Raw genomic sequence first — 16,194 nt, 5'->3', positions numbered from 1 at the left:
ATGGGGTGCTAGAAAGGCCGGCTGCTGGAAAACCTGGTGGCGGTGGGGGTGGCGGAGATGGATTGGCAGAAGGTGCAAGATTTTCATCACCTTGCTAAACAATCAGAAGATAAATCGACACGACTAGACATAAAAAAAGTTGAGGGGACAGATAACTATTTCTGGAGTGTTTTAGTTATTTGCATCGATTATAGAGAGAATCTTGCGTAGGACACCCGCACGGACACGTGGTGGGGAGGGCCAATCACTGCCTAGCAGGGAGGTGTTTTGAGTATTGCACTTCAGGGAACAGGGGCAATTTTGGAAAAATGGAAAATTTCCTCTCTTCTGATTAGGGGGCGTAAAGACACGTGGTGGGGAAATCCCCACCTAAGAATTTCTCCCGATTATATTATGCTTCACCGGTTAATCGTGCCTTGCTGTAGATATAATTTGGATATTTTGGTGAGTGGATGTGGATTACTTACTACCCAGGTAGTTTGGTTTCTTTTTTTTTTTGAACAAGGGCCGGTGCGGCTGCCCTCAAGCCATCATTAATGAAACCGGAGAATACAAGGGGGGGACAAAGTGCCTAAACCCCAGATTATAATCTGCAACTAGAGTACATCCAGAAAAAAATTCATGAGACGACTCAACTAAAAACTTGTACTCCAATCCACACCCGCTAGCAAAGAACGCGCGACAGACGGTTCTATTTGCTTCCCAGCGGTGACACAACGGAAAGATTACTCGAACTGCAACTTTAATGCAGCAAAGCGTAATTTCCATACTACCAGCTTTCCTATCATGTTGCCACTTGAATCTCCATCCAGTGGCATGTAGTCTCACCCTGCCACTAGGAGGCAGCGACCATTTGACAAAGCAAGGAACTCGCCGCCGCCCTAGAGCAGACAAGGCACAAAGAGTGCACCCACGGGCAAAAAGCCCAACTATCCCTACACAACGAATGCAGGGACTTATTTCGCGCAGCATGCGCAAAGCAATCCACCAACAGCAAACAACTAAACAAACAAAGCAACAAACAGAGGTAAAACAGACATAAAATAAACAGCAGCAAAGCCAAACAGCCGAAACCCGGCCCATCCACCCTCTCTCCCAGAGGCCCAAAGCAGAAGCCCACCAATCAAGCAACGATCTGCAATCGCCGGCTCCAGACCGCCCTCGAGTAGGCTGACGCCGCCGCTCAGCAACCCTGCACCGCCGTATCACCACGACACTGTGCAGGCCCTTCTTCAACCCAATCGGTGCCCACAACCCGATCCATAACCGACCAGATCGGGATCGCAACGACCGTCCCCCAGCCCCCAGTTGCCGCAGAGCATCCACGGTTCTCCGCCGGCCATCCGTGTCCCAGAGCCACTCCAACTGCCCCAGATACAACACGGAGTCACACCTGCAGACCCCCGTCCAACCCCAAACCCAGATCGGACCCAAATCCACCCGAATCCAGATCGAAACTGCCTCCTGAGCCTCCATGGTTCGCCGCCGGCCATCCGTGTCTCATAGCCACTCCAACTGCTCCAGAAACAACACGGATTCCCGCCTGCAGACCCCTGAGCTCGGCCCCGAAACCAGAATAGATCCAGATAGATCTGCCCTTTCCAAGATCGAACAACCTCTCTCGGATCCCGGACCGAGTCGCTGCCGTTGAAACCTGCTGCTTGCCGGAACCACCATCCTCTCCCGGACCGGAACGCAGCGGCGGCGTTCGGCCGGGAGAGAGCTCTCTTATCTTTTGCTTTTTTCTCAGGCGCGTGAGGCGCGTTCTTGTGTTGCCTTAAGCTGGTAGTTTGGTTTCTTTGCTCGGAAGAGTCGTCACAAATTTACTATCTTATAATGAAACACGTTTCATCAGTGTTCACGCAATACTTGCCCTAAATTGAGAGGCTGCTCCTGGTAGGAGGATAATAAAAGCAACGAATAAGTGATCCAATCAAGGTGACCATCTTCACACATTTCACCGATTCGATCCATCACCATCATCAACCTCACCCACTGCAGTCTCCATCAGTCACGTGGTTTTACTGTTTGCTTGCTTTTTCATTTTTCCTGAATTTCAAAGCGACCGTTGAAAATGGTTAGTCAATTTCCAGAATTCCAGTGCAGTCCCTTTATTTATTTATTTATTTTTTTTTTTAGAACACCCGGTGCAGTTCCCAAAAATTCCAGACAGAAAATGACTGAATCAAGCTGTTGCTTGTTGCTGCGAACTGGATGGTGGGGAAGAAGTCGACGACGACTACGACTTTTGCCGTGTTTAAAACTTAAAACTTTACAGGTGAAAGTGATAGCTGGGGTTTATTTAAACATGGCTACAGTTCATTGTCTCCGGATTTTGGTCACGTTCTTCTCGAGTTTTCTTTTGTTTGAAGTGACCGGCTCCGTTAGCTAGTGCTGAGAAATTTCTTGTTCTCTACTCCCCATTTTCCCAGCATACCCGGCCCCTTGTTTTAACTTTACCTTTAAACTTCCTTCCATTTTTCACGTTGATGGGGACGGACAGGGTATCGTCGTGATTCTGCTCACCTACTCCTCTTTGATTCTTGATCTATAATCAAGGGTTTAGGATTAACAAAAATGTTATTATGATAACTTGATGAGAAAAGAAATTATATGACCATACAATTCCATTATTACTAAAATGATATAAACACTACATCATTAATAGGTATCCAACCACCCTCAATAACTTTTATGGTATCCAACTAGAGTGGAATATTCCCTCAGAAACAATAACTCAGAGTGAAATACGGATCTTACTACGCTATTTATTGTCATTGGGTGACATTATAAAGAAAAATATGATTTTTGAGAGAATGCATCGCTCGTTTTAGCATATTTATTTTATTTTATTTTTATGGGTGGTTTTAGTTGGACTTTCTAATTTACTCTTTGAACCTCCCATCCTAATTTTTATCAACAAATTTCATATTTTGTCCTTGTTTGTATTTTATGTTTTATTTTTATTTTTATTTTTTTTATACCTCCTACTATGATACGTGCAGTTCTTTTGAACATCAATTTTTTTATCTTTGTCCTGTGAGGGTCTATATACATAGAGAGAAGATGAATGATTAATATATGACCACACTACCAACTTTAAAGTCTAAACCCTATACATAGCGTGGAGGGCCATCGAGAGATTTGTCAAAAGGGATAAATAAAGGCATATAGCAGAGTATTTAATTGAGAACTACAAGTGCAATTGTGTTGGAGTACAGAAGAAGGGCCAAGTTGGAGGCTAAGTTCTCAACCCAAAAACCAACAAAAATTTCTGGATTCTTGCATAATTTAAAACCACCTGCACATCTCAAGTGATGTAAGCTGCTGTTTACTCGTTCTTCTTTTCCTCTTTAATTTCTCATGGCTATGGAGTTATGAAGTGCATCACAAATTTTGAATAAAAATAAATAAAAAAATAAAAACTCTATTATTCATATTTGTCAATTGGCTAAGAACAATCCTTTGCAGTGTTTTTAGAGATTAAATTTTGACAAAAATTTAGATTTGTCTAAAAAGCAAATTAGGAGGTCTGAATAGAACCACAATTTTTTTTTATGTCGTTGTAAAAAGAAATGTATTGAGAAAAAACAATTAAAAATTTCAAAAATATAAAATTAATTCCTCTTCATGTTTTAAAACTTAACTATTAGAGTATTAGGAGAGATTATATCTTATAATACTTATCCAAGATTCTTTTTTCTTTGCCTTATTCACTAGAAATCTAGAATAAGTCATTTTCAAGATGAGAATTTCGTGGAAAGAAATCTAAAATAATAAAATGGCATTGGGTAAGTCTTAATTAGGCTGCAGGAGGAGGCGTCCATCCTAGCTGGCCTTGAATATTGAATTGTATTGCTGCCTATGACCACAACATCATGCTACTAAGTGAAAGAACAATTACCACATGACGAGGAGGAGCAGGAAGTACTGAAGTAGTACTAGTGTACCACTACATCAAAAGGAACTTTACCTAATGTTTGGACCTTCCAAAGTCCAAAACTCCAACCTGTTCAAAAATTTATTTTAAATTAAACTGTAGATTATTGACAATTAAACTAGGGTGTTTAGAGTGTTTTAGCCTCCTAAAACACCTTAATTTATTTAATCCCATTCACTTTGTAATCAACCTGTTATTAATCTATGGATGTGTCTGTCTCACTCGAGTCGATCAATTTCTTGTAGTCCAAGTCTCCGACCTATAAACATAAACGTGACAAATTTGGTCACTTAACTTGAAAAATTAGTAATTAACAATTGTCACATCAATAATAGGTGTATTGTACTCCACAGTTTAGTAACAGGATTTTGGGTCAATGAGAGATAAAAAAAAACACGGCATACCGCCATACCCCATATACACGAAACCATAAAGAAAAGTAGAAGAGGGGAACATTCAAAAGCTCAAAAGTTTTTTGAAAGATAAGTGGTTCCATAAGGTCATACAATGGGCATATTGGTAGAGAAAAAAAGCATCTAGAAGAGAAAGTATTATTCACACAAGTTTAAAACGTTGGGGCATAAGTCCACCCCGAAGGACAAGTCAATCCAATATCCAATGAAGGGTGCAGGCTAAGAATGAGAGGGTTCATAGTTAAAATATAAATAAATAAATAACAAGGTTATATGCTAATTAGCACTTGATATGTGGTCATTGTGGTGTATTTCAAATTCATATAACAAGTTCATTTTGATAAGAAACTCATGTAACAAGACACAAGTTAACAACTATAATACCCCCTTAAAAAACAAATAACCTATAATAAATAAATGCTTTAAAATTTTATTAATTATTATTATTTTTTTTTTTTTTGAAGAATATCATGTCGATATATTAATACTCAGGTCAGAAAAGACCATTACATATCCTCCTTCTACCATCTATGGGTAGATAAAGAGTTTGTGGTAAACCACAACGATATATAGATTAGGTCCGATCATTTGACCATTAATTAATAATTGATGTAAGGGCATTGGTTGTATCCACTTTTTTATTTATTTTATTTTATATTTTTTTTATGAAAAACAAGTCAGCCCATTATATATATTCAGCCAAACAGTATAAAAACGAAACACCCCTATGAGATCGAGAGAAAGATTTGTTCCTTAGGGAACCCTAAAACCTATTCTGAAACAAGAATAAGACCCATGAAACTCTGAGTACAGACAGTACACCCACCTTTTAGGAAATCCACTCACCATTATTCCAAACAAAAACTTAGAGACTCTGAAGCTAATAAAGTAAAATGATCCTCAGAGCCACTGGTCTTTGAGACCTAGCAAAAATTTAAACAGTACTCTAGGCCATAGAGGTCTACTTCTTTGATTATTTTATAATTTGGTGAACTTGTTTGACATCAAATTATCGCATCTATTTATAGTAGAGATTGATGTTTTAGATAAGTTAACTTATGAACTTTTCTAAAACTAGGGATGAAGCAAAGGATAAGAGGGGGCTTCCGCTTCCACCTCTCAAGTGAGCTTCATTGTATTCTTTATAGTGTTATTTAAAACAAAAATTCGGCACAAGGAGTTGGATTATAATACAATTTTGATGTGAGACACAATTTCAAACCCCAAAAAATTTGCTAACTATCCAAAAAAAGAAAAAGACTTGGGATTCGGATGGTCATGTTGACAAAATGGAAAAGCAAGACCACGAGACACAAGTACACTGAATCTAAAACTTTTGAGGTTTATTTCATTCCATTCTTCCCAATTCATGTGACTGTATCAATAATACTTAGGCACAAGTTGAACCCAAAGCACATGGATTAAGTTGTTGAGATTTTTTTTTTTTAATAGAAACTGATATCATTAGAATTAATAGCCAAAATAAGGTCAGAGTCTACAATCCCTCAAATAAGAAACCCGGCAAGTAACACCTGGTACAACCTATCTAAGAAAATGCAAACAATTAAGTTCTAAAAACGCTCACTTTACACAAGCCTACACAAGAAAAGATTACCTCGTCTTTTAAGGAAAGGAAATCATTCAACTAGTCAGGTAAGGACATCATGCAATTGTGGTACGAGCAAATAACTATAAACGTCGTTGTACATACCTCCAATAATATGGAGTATTTACTACATCACCAAGCATAAGTAACACCTACTTTGGGACATCCACAAGACATGGCAAGGCCCAACCGAGACATGCATCGTGTAGCCCTATGTTCAGGCTACGCGGCGGTATCCGGAAGTCGCAAATCCGACGTCGGGAAGCCACCTTTCCGCCCTTGCCAAGATGCCACCACAACATAGCTTTCTACATGTTAAATAGACTAGAATAGTAACTTTGCTTGTCCCACATCGAAGAACAAGTAAATGAGAGGCATTCCTTCATCTATAAAAGGAATGCCTCCTCCCACAACTCAACACATTCATTACAACACACTTTGTAATCATGTTAGGCCGCAAGGCTCAACACACATAGTTAAACATTCAAGTGGACGTAGTCTCCCGCTCATGCGGAGGCGAACCACTATACATCTTGTGTCACTCTCTCTCTCTCTCTTTCTTTATTTATAGCTAACTAGAGATCCCGCTCAATCACTAACGTTAACATTGGCGCCGTCTGTGGGAAGCCAACACAAAGGCTTCGTCACCTACCACGAACTTTGACCTGAAAATATCGAGTCAACGCTTATTCAACATCAAATAGGGGTCGGTCAACGCCCGGCGGGGCCGGTCAACGCCCAGCTGAGTCGGTCAACGCCCAACATGGCTGGTCAACGCCCGGCGGGGTTGGTCAACGCCCAGCGGGGTCGGTCAACGCCCAGCGGAGCAGGTCAACGCACATCAAGGCTTGGTCAACGCCCAACTCAACTCAAAAAAAAAAAAAAAAAAAAAAAAAGGGTGGCTGCAAATTTGCTCTGGACACCCAGAAGGCTTTTCTGGGCACCCATCCAGTTCTTAAATTTCCCGCCAGACAATTGCTCCGCCAACTCTCCTTCCTTCTTCGCTGCATCCTCTGCTCCGCCAGTCAAGCACCCAGCCCCTGCAGCTCCGCTAGCTTACCCCTGCTAGTCTCCCTCTGCAGCTCTGCATATCACCGCCGGACATGGCTTCTTCCACCCAATTCACCACCGGCAAGGCTCCACCGCCACACTTCTTCAGCGACCCTTCTCCCTGGCAGCTACTTCTTGGCCAAACCACCTCCGCCAGCTCCAGGCTCCGCCGCGCTCGGATCCTCCGCCGAGATCGGATCCTTCGCCAGCTCCGAGTTCCGCCGAACTCCGTCAGCGACAGAGCCCATTCCCCGCTGCACTCAGGCCTGCTGCGAATACCCGCTGAGCTCCGGGTTCTGCCCACCTCGACGTTCCGCCCACCTGCGCTACCTCCGCTGGCAACACCTCAAGTCCGGCGACTCTCCGCGGCGACTCCGGTCATGGTAGCATCACCTTCGCCCTTCTACATCCAGCAGCGCCGCCGAACCTTGAGCTTGCAGCTCCACCTCCACCAATCTTCATAAGCGGAACACCACAGCTAGCTATGCCCAGCGGCGGCACACCGCCGCCCACTGGACCAGGCTCCCCCGCTGGAAATCACCGGCGGCACACCACCGCCCACTGGACCAGATTCCCCCGCTGCGCTTCACCTTCGCTATGCCAGCAGCCATGGCCAGAGGATCCGTTCCGCCCGACTTCGCCACTCTTGAGCACCAGCGGCAAACCTCCGCCCACCAAGACTCCGGCGAGCAAAGGCAGCTCCGCTTGGCCTCTTTGCTAGCTCGCTACAATCCTCCGCTAGCTCGCTGCGCTCGTTCTGAATATATGGTTGGCGTTGACCTGGTCAATGCTTCCTGTTGACTTTGGTCAATGTTGACTGTTGACTTTGGTCAGCACCGAACCTTGAGCTCTTTTCTTCAATCATTCCACCTCCATTACGAGTTGCTGCATGCTTGAAAACGCCGCATCCGCCAGATAAGTCGCATTTTCTTATCTCTTACGCTCTTGCACTTTGAGCTACCACCGATGCTATGACTATACATGTCTCTATACCTTTAAGCATGTCTACAATATGTTATTAGCAACTTTCCTACAAGTTCATGCTGCACACATACATGCTTCAATTTCACTTTCATGTGACATTCATCTAGAACCTTGTGACACTTATAGCTCAATTAAACATGCTCGGATAAATGCTTGCGAAACGGTTATGACTCGCTTAGGTATCAAAGCATGGCCGCGACTCGCTTGGGCTACGCCCCGCACGCTCATATAGCGCCTACACCTAACTTGCTCGAACACCTAACTCGCTACACTTATCCAACATGCTTTAATTACGCTCTTGGTTCTCAATGCTTCATACATGTGGTCTAGTCTCCGGGCACCACACTTTTTCACGTTTCCTAACATATGGTCTTACATATGGTCCCTCCATGAGGAAGGGCGACGCCCCGTTATCTCATGCACTTCATCCTTTCGTGCACCTCCGATGTAACTCCATATACGAATTTTTGTCTTTTGTGATACAGGATAGCGAGTTCCTTCTTGCTTGCGGAGCTCGGGGACTTGTAGGGGCCGTGCGCCTCTCGGATATTACCTATGCTTGATGACTTCATGATTTGAACTCCCCAACCAAGAAGCTACTCTTACTCGGGGACTTCGGGGACTTGTACATACCTCCAATAATATGGAGTATTTACTACATCACCAAGCATAAGTAACACCTACTTTGGGACATCCACAAGACATGGCAAGGCCCAACCGAGACATGCATCGTGTAGCCCTATGTTCAGGCTACGCGGCGGTATCCGGAAGTCGCAAATCCGACGTCGGGAAGCCACCTTTCCGCCCTTGCCAAGATGCCACCACAACATAGCTTTCTACATGTTAAATAGACTAGAATAGTAACTTTGCTTGTCCCACATCGAAGAACAAGTAAATGAGAGGCATTCCTTCATCTATAAAGGAATGCCTCCTCCCACAACTCAACACATTCATTACAACACACTTTGTAATCATGTTAGGCCGCAAGGCTCAACACACATAGTTAAACATTCAAGTGGACGTAGTCTCCCGCTCATGCGGAGGCGAACCACTATACATCTTGTGTCACTCTCTCTCTCTCTCTTTCTTTATTTATAGCTAACTAGAGATCCCGCTCAATCACTAACGTTAATAGTCGTAGAAAACTTATGGAAGCTCTCCCAACTCACATAGGCTTGAAACCCTGAAAAAAAAAATAGAGACTATGCCACAACTAGCTCCTTTCCTTTTGGATTAGAGCTTGCAGTAGCATTTGCACCATTTAGATTGGTCAACAGGCTCTTCTTGGCAGACTTTTGCTTCCCTGCACCATCTACCTTCACAGCCTTCTTCTTTTCAACAGTTCCAGGTGGGAGTTTGTTTTTGCTACCCATCGGCCTTCCTCTCTTCTTCTTCACCATGCCTTGATAATTTTGTGGCATTGCAACCAAACCCATATCTACAGGTTCTAGGATTTTTTTACCCATTGTCAAGCTCAATTTCAGTTTTTTTGGAGAGATGGTTAGCTCAGCCTCAACCTTAGATCGACGCTTGCCTGTCATAGTTTCCACCATACGGTCAGAATCTCCAATCTCTCTAATGCTTACCTTATGACATGGTTTTTGCACCAAGTAAGTAGGGTTGCACAAAAGCTGCTCTGTGATCGTCCTTGGGAGTTGAGTTTTGAAGATCAAGTTATGCCCATTGAATGAAACCCTAGGAGTGAAAGTAGCATCATGGCTGCAACCTTCAGGGCCCGACCCCGTACCCAGGCCGCCAACCCTAACCTGCATGGCACCGGCCTGCACCGCCGCCGATGTCCCCCAGCACCGTACGCTCTGCATCAACATCTTCCTCATTCAATGCCGACCCCGAGCAGGGCAAGCCAACCTGTATGTGACCAAGCCACACACCCCACACCTTCCAAACAACTTATTAAACTTAAACTTGCACAAGAACTTGACCGTATCCTCCACCCAATACCATCGCTGAAAGGGTATTGGCCAGATCAAAGGAATCTCAACCCGGATAAGATACTTACCAACTTTCTTTCCCTGCTTATCAATCTCCTGAAAGTCCCCCAAGGTATACCCAATCATCGTCATCACCCTTTCGGATTTGAAAGCAGGTGGAAAACCTTGCAACGTGATCCAATAAGATGACTTCACCAGCGATACCTTCTCAATCGGAATAACCCCATCATATTCAGCCAAAACCACAGGAGCACGGTTAAACCCCCATGGCGCACCCCTCCAAACCCTAGCCCAGTCTACAGGATCAGAAAAAGTAAACAAAACCCTACCTCCTTCAGCCTCTTCGACTTGCAATGTCCCATTGACCCTCCATGCATATTGAAACATATCTAGGAAGGAGCGTACTTTGAACTCCTTGGCAGTGAGGAGTTTCCCAACCATAAAAACTTCAAATTGTCACAATCCCTTGCCTTGCGACGGACGAAGATCTACCTTCGTCTTTCCCTCTACCCAGAGCAAGAGAGAAGGTGAGTCGGGCAGCTATAGCATCAACGGAACTCATGATGAGGCAGTTGAAAATTGCACATAACGCAAAAACCCCAACCCTAGAAAAGATAGAGAGAGCGCGGCGTTTTTTTTTTTTTTTTTGACATATGTAATAGATGAGACTTGTTATCTCATTCCTGAAAAAGAAATTAAAGAAAATTTTATATACACATCCCGATTTTTTCCATTTCAAATAAAAATTTATGGGTAGAGAAAATGACCAAAAGACACATCTATATTAGATTGATAGAAGAAAAAAATTTAAATGAATTATGTTGTCTCTTCTATATATCTCTTTGTTTGTTTTTCCTAACCCTAAGCTTGCACACATCAACATTACCATCATAATCATCTAGCTATATTTGTATATGTCTAAGTAAAAATGAACATGAAATAATTATTCAATTAATACACCTGCAATCATGAGTTAGAGAAGCTAAATAATTTATTTAAGATGTAAATCATTATTCACTTGAATTGTTATTCAATTCTTAAAATAAGATGAATATGACATCATTATTCACCTCTAGCATGAAAATAATCTATGTCCTTTTATCTAATCCTATTTCTACTCATTGAGGAAAAAAAGAAGAAGATGAATATGACATCATTATTCACCTCTAGCATGAAAATAATCTATGTCCTTTTATCTAATCCTATTTCTACTCATTGAGGAAAAAAAAAAAAGTTCTAATCCCATCAAGGTCTTCAATTATGTTGTCTGACACTGTCTTGATCTTGGACACAAGGTCGATTGATTATGGTGCTGCCATAATCTTGGATTTGTTTGAGTGATTGATAATGAATGTTGGTTTATGAGAATTGAAGATAGTTTGAATATTTTTGGGTTGTATTTTTAGTAAAATATTTAGGATAAGAAATTAAATAAGTGATGTATTGACTATTGAGTAATTAGAAATGTTTATTTAAAACTAGTCAAAATTAAAAGCACGGTCAAGGTACTGCAAAAAAGGGCACAGCCTATGACATTTCTTATGACAAATTCTATGAGCATAAGAAAAACAACAGCTCCTTTAAAAAAAAAAAAAAACAAGAGCTATGTGCATGTATGGACCAGTTTCCCTGTTTCTGTAATTTCTGTTTCCTCCTCGTGGAAGACGTGTGCCATAAAGCCCTAAAAAGACTGAGACAAACACAGTCCTCTCTCTCTCTCTCCACCTCCCATGAAACTCGTGCTCCCTTTAAATTCTCGTTCCTCACACCACTTTAGAGCCCCACACAACAGTTTCTTCCCGCCTCGCCATTTAAGACGCTCTGAGCTTCTCACCATTCTTCATTTCACAAACAAACTCAAACCGAAGCCGAAAACAAGTCAACAACCAAACATGTACACACCGGCCGCGGCAACCGTCGAGCTCGATTTCTTGGGAGTCGGGACGACGACGATTATGGATCAGCACCACCACAACCAGCAGCGTGGTGGTGGTGGTGACACCTTCTCTACTGCCTTGCCCAAATCTCCGTTCCAGAAGTTCCTCGAACGCGGAAGAAGCTTCCGAGGAATCCAGGCCCGAGAAGTGATTCCTAATCTTCTCAGTTCCGAAGTTCTGAAATCCGTGATTGAGGCCAGGAAATCCGTGGCTGCGGCTCCGGAGAATTCCCCTCAAAAACCAAAAGCAAAGCCTATGACGATTTTCTACGGCGGAAGCGTCTCTGTTTTCGACGTCACTCCGGACAAGGTTGGTTCTTTTTCTTAGATTGCTTTGTGTTATTGGGAAATTTTATAGGTTCCAATACATAGTTACTAATTACCATTACAATTGTTTGCTTTGCTTAGTTTGAGAGCATAGTGAAGCTTGCCATGGAAGAGAAATTCAAAGCTGCTGGAGCTGCAGATCAACCACTGGATCCAAAACAACAACAGCTGGTGAATGTTGAGGATCCTCTCAATGAAGGTAGGTTCTGTAATTTCACTTTGCATTTACATGCATGTTAGATTTCTTTTTTTACTCTTAACTTTTAAGGAATTATATTTCGTTGAGAATACTACACCTAGTATTGAATTCAAATACGGTAAAAGTAGTTTTGGTTGCAGTTAAGACCGTGCACGTTAAAACAGTGTTGGTAAACTGGTCAATAAGATTTTTATTAATTTTTGTGTGATTATATATATAGATAAATATGGGTAATCCGGACATAACACATCGGACACATTTTATTTCGTTTTTGCGTAAATTGTGTTTTCATTATTATGTTTCAGAACTGCCAATTGCTCGTGCAAAATCACTCCAAAGATTTTTGGAGAAGCGTAAACAGAGGTAAACCCGGCCACACACGAATTCATTGCTTCCTAGACATACTATGTTGCTTCAATTCTAACACCAAGTCTGGGTCAACAGTAACACTACTGTAATTAACCTAACTTTGGAGAGAGATGATGAGCATGTGACCCTATGATAGCTAACTAACGCGTTATGTTTGATTTGATATGATTGCAGGTTGAACACGGTGTCCCCATATGGTTGTCACACCACCAACTACTAGGAGTCTAGGCCACGCCAAACGCGTTTCGCGACCTGAAAAAAGTTACAAGACTTTAGAAATCTAATTAGAAAGAAGGAGGCGAGGGTAGTAGTACTTAGCATTTTATGTTTTTGCTTGAATTATGAATGGGGCTAAAAGAAAAGAGTGTTTTCCCCCCTTGGCTATAGTCTTGTTTTTGACGTGAATGCTGTACAAAGGCTTTTTCACGTTTTAGTTAGGGGGGGGCTTTTGCTTTGCTTTTGGCCGTAGTATTATTCTCTATGTCGACTCGTCTCCTTCCTCCCACTTTCCTTTATGCGACCATTCTTTGATTAATGGCATAATGTGTAAGCATTATATATATATATATATATATATATATGATTTCAATTCTTTATAGATTATCAGTATTAGCACCTACTCACATGTGGCATTTTCTTTGCGACCTAACTGTACTGTTGTTTAATACTATCGAGTTTCGTGGAACTATGTCATTCTGACCATTGGCTTGAAATTTAGAAACGTGTGTTGTTGGCTTGGAAGTCATATCCCGATTGTTGTTTTCAATCTGGTATTTGTTAGTCGTGATGAATGGGGCAGCTCTTTTTAAAGGGTAAAAGTCTTCTTTCTCCCTGAAAATTTACTAAAACCAAGGCATAATTTTCAAAATTTTCAATTTTGAGACTCCCCCACCACCACACCTCCACCCGGCCTTTATCTTGACCAGATCTTCTAGGGTCCTCCAATTTAGTCACATTTTCTTTGAATTTCCAATTCCTTTCTCTTATAAAGGCCATCTACATATTAGAAAGTCGTCTTAAGCTAGTCTTTTAGATCACCATAATTCATCGACGGCTATTAAAATAAAGATGAGTTTCTAGCGAGAACTTTTGAAATGAGGAATTTATGATAATTTTTAAATCAATGGTTTGATGAATGTTTAATTTAAATTTATAATATTCAACCCATAACTCATCAAACTATTAAATTCATAATAAGCCCTTATTTTAAAATAGGGAAAATTTCACAAACAGTACACCAAATAAAGACCACTAATAATTTTTATACATAAACTTCTAAATCGATTATTTTGGTATACGAAATCTTAAATCCGACCCGCTATTCATACACGACGTTAATGACGCCGTTAACTGTATGTCATTTTTCATTTATCAAGGGGTAATTTAGTACTCTCTCACTCTGACTCTTCTTTTTGGTCCCAAAAAAAAATCTTCTCTCTCTGACTCTCTCTCTCCACACACCCAAACCCAGAAAACTCTCCGGCGACCACCGCATCTCCTCCACCTTCCAAATCCACACGCATCAAACTCAATCCCACTTCTAATTCCACCACAACCCATTCCACTTCATTCGAACAAGACTCATCAATCTCTCTCCTTCTTTCCCCAATCTTATCTCTTCTAATCCACTTCAAATTTGGGGGTTTAATTAGGGTTTCCTCCTTTCAAATCCTGCTTCCAATTCATGGCTCCTAGAAAGAAACCCAATTCTTCTTCTTCCACCGCTTCATCTTGGAAATCGAACTCGAAAGCTCAGCCTCAGCCTTCCAAGTTCAATACACCTACAACTCTCAAAACCACCAAACCACCGCCTCTTCCGCTCCTCACAACCCTAAGCCCCCGATCCCCGACTCTTCCTTCCTCAGCTCCTCCACATATCTCCTCCCCACTCCATTCAAATGGTTTTTCTCCGCCACCAAACACCAACACCTTCTCACACCTGAACCGACCTCCTATCCTGCAACCTTCCATTCTCCTTGTTTATGTAAAGCCACATCTCATTGTCGGTCCCTCCCGTGCTATCGCCACCGACGAAGACGCGGTTCAAGTCGGCGTACTCGTTTAGCCATTGATCCGGCCTGGTTCCGTTCGCATGGGTGGCGACCCATTAGAGAGAGGCCCAGGAGTCCTCGTAGCAAGTGGGTATGGGCCCAAGAACTTTTGAAGGGATTTTAGGGAACGTGATGTTTGAAATCTCATGTTTTGTTCAATTCCAATACCAAGTTCAAGCAATCATAAAGAGGCTTACAGCGGTTGACTTGCTTGCTTTGGATTAGGCCTGTCATAATATGCTACATGATCAACAAATCAAGTAATTTATTTTGCTAATCATGATTTAACGGACCTACTTAGAGCATCTCAAATAGTAGGAATTATTTTGTAGTTAAATATAGCTAAAATTGCGAAATATAGCTATTAATTTAACAATGTTGCTCCTGCGTAGCTATTTATAAATAATATACTATATTTTATCCAATCACAAACTGACATGTGGACAAAAGAGGAGAGATGAATATAACTTTTGTTTTAGCTATGCATGATTCTCTAGCTAAATATAGCTAGCTAATTTAGCAAAAGCTAAATTTAACTAGCTAATTTAGCAAAAGCTAAATTTAACTTAGCAATAGCTAGTCTGTTGGAGTTGAATTTTGTTTTAAAAATAGTTATATATAGCTAAAATTTGAATTTAACTAGTCTGTTGGAAATACTCTTATAACATAAAAGTCAAATTAACATATCTCAATAGACTTCCGGCATCCGACAATAAAACGGACCTATTTATAACAAAATAGTCAAATCAGCATATCTCAATAAACTTCCTGCATCCGATAATAAAATCACAAGATCTACTAGATAGTCTAACATTCTAACCATGATGACCCACTCGATGGTTTTACCTCCCGAGTGTTCTCTCCAAACTTGGGTACATATGAGATTTGAAAGGCCTGAACGTTCTTTTAGATTCATCCGTCGACAGAGCAACAAGACTCGTGTGAATCGTGCCCTTTGTTAGGTGCCGGATTAATTCACAGATAGCGGACTGATTTAATGTTAGTGGGGACTGGGGAGGGGTACCATTTCATGAAACACGTGATTAAATATCTTCATCCTGAGAAACTTACTGAGAATTTCTACAAACAAAATTATATTCAAATTTTAACTTATTTACCTAATCTGTCTCGGAATACATCTGTCCTGGAAATCAAACCGAAATGTATTGTGAGTAACAATCCTCTCCTGAAACCCTGTTGCTGTCTAAACATCTTACAAATTTTATTTGAAAGTTTAAGCAGGAGATCGTGGGCCTTTAAACATCATCACTCTGGATAAACTGAAGTGGGCTTAATATTTCGTTTAGCAACGTTTGTGCGAACCCAGAACTCTAGTTTGTTTCATTCTCTAGGTTCGTTCATCCGCA

General features: G+C 41.5%; 1 protein-coding gene across 2 annotated transcripts; it reads left to right on the top strand.

Annotated features, from left to right (window-relative positions):
* The first annotated feature begins 11,602 nt into the window (after nt 1-11,602).
* Nucleotides 11,603-13,395, top strand: LOC112197750 (protein TIFY 9). Of its 2 annotated transcripts, XM_024338568.2 has the most exons (4): nt 11,605-12,191; nt 12,290-12,407; nt 12,713-12,770; nt 12,951-13,395. In XM_024338568.2, exons 1-4 carry the CDS (start codon nt 11,676-11,678, stop codon nt 12,994-12,996), a joined length of 738 nt encoding a protein of 245 aa, XP_024194336.1. In that variant the 5' UTR covers nt 11,605-11,675; the 3' UTR covers nt 12,997-13,395. The 2 variants fall into 2 exon arrangements, with proteins under 2 accessions (XP_024194337.1, XP_024194336.1); XM_024338569.2 differs by lacking the exon at nt 12,713-12,770 and having other exon boundaries at nt 11,603-12,191.
* Nucleotides 13,396-16,194: the final 2,799 nt, after the last annotated feature.

This window comes from Rosa chinensis, chromosome 4 (assembly GCF_002994745.2).
Source record: "Rosa chinensis cultivar Old Blush chromosome 4, RchiOBHm-V2, whole genome shotgun sequence".
Lineage (NCBI taxonomy): Eukaryota > Viridiplantae > Streptophyta > Magnoliopsida > Rosales > Rosaceae > Rosa > Rosa chinensis.
The sequence above is the reverse complement of the archived record's forward strand: the minus strand, read 5'-3'. Positions and strand labels throughout refer to the sequence as shown.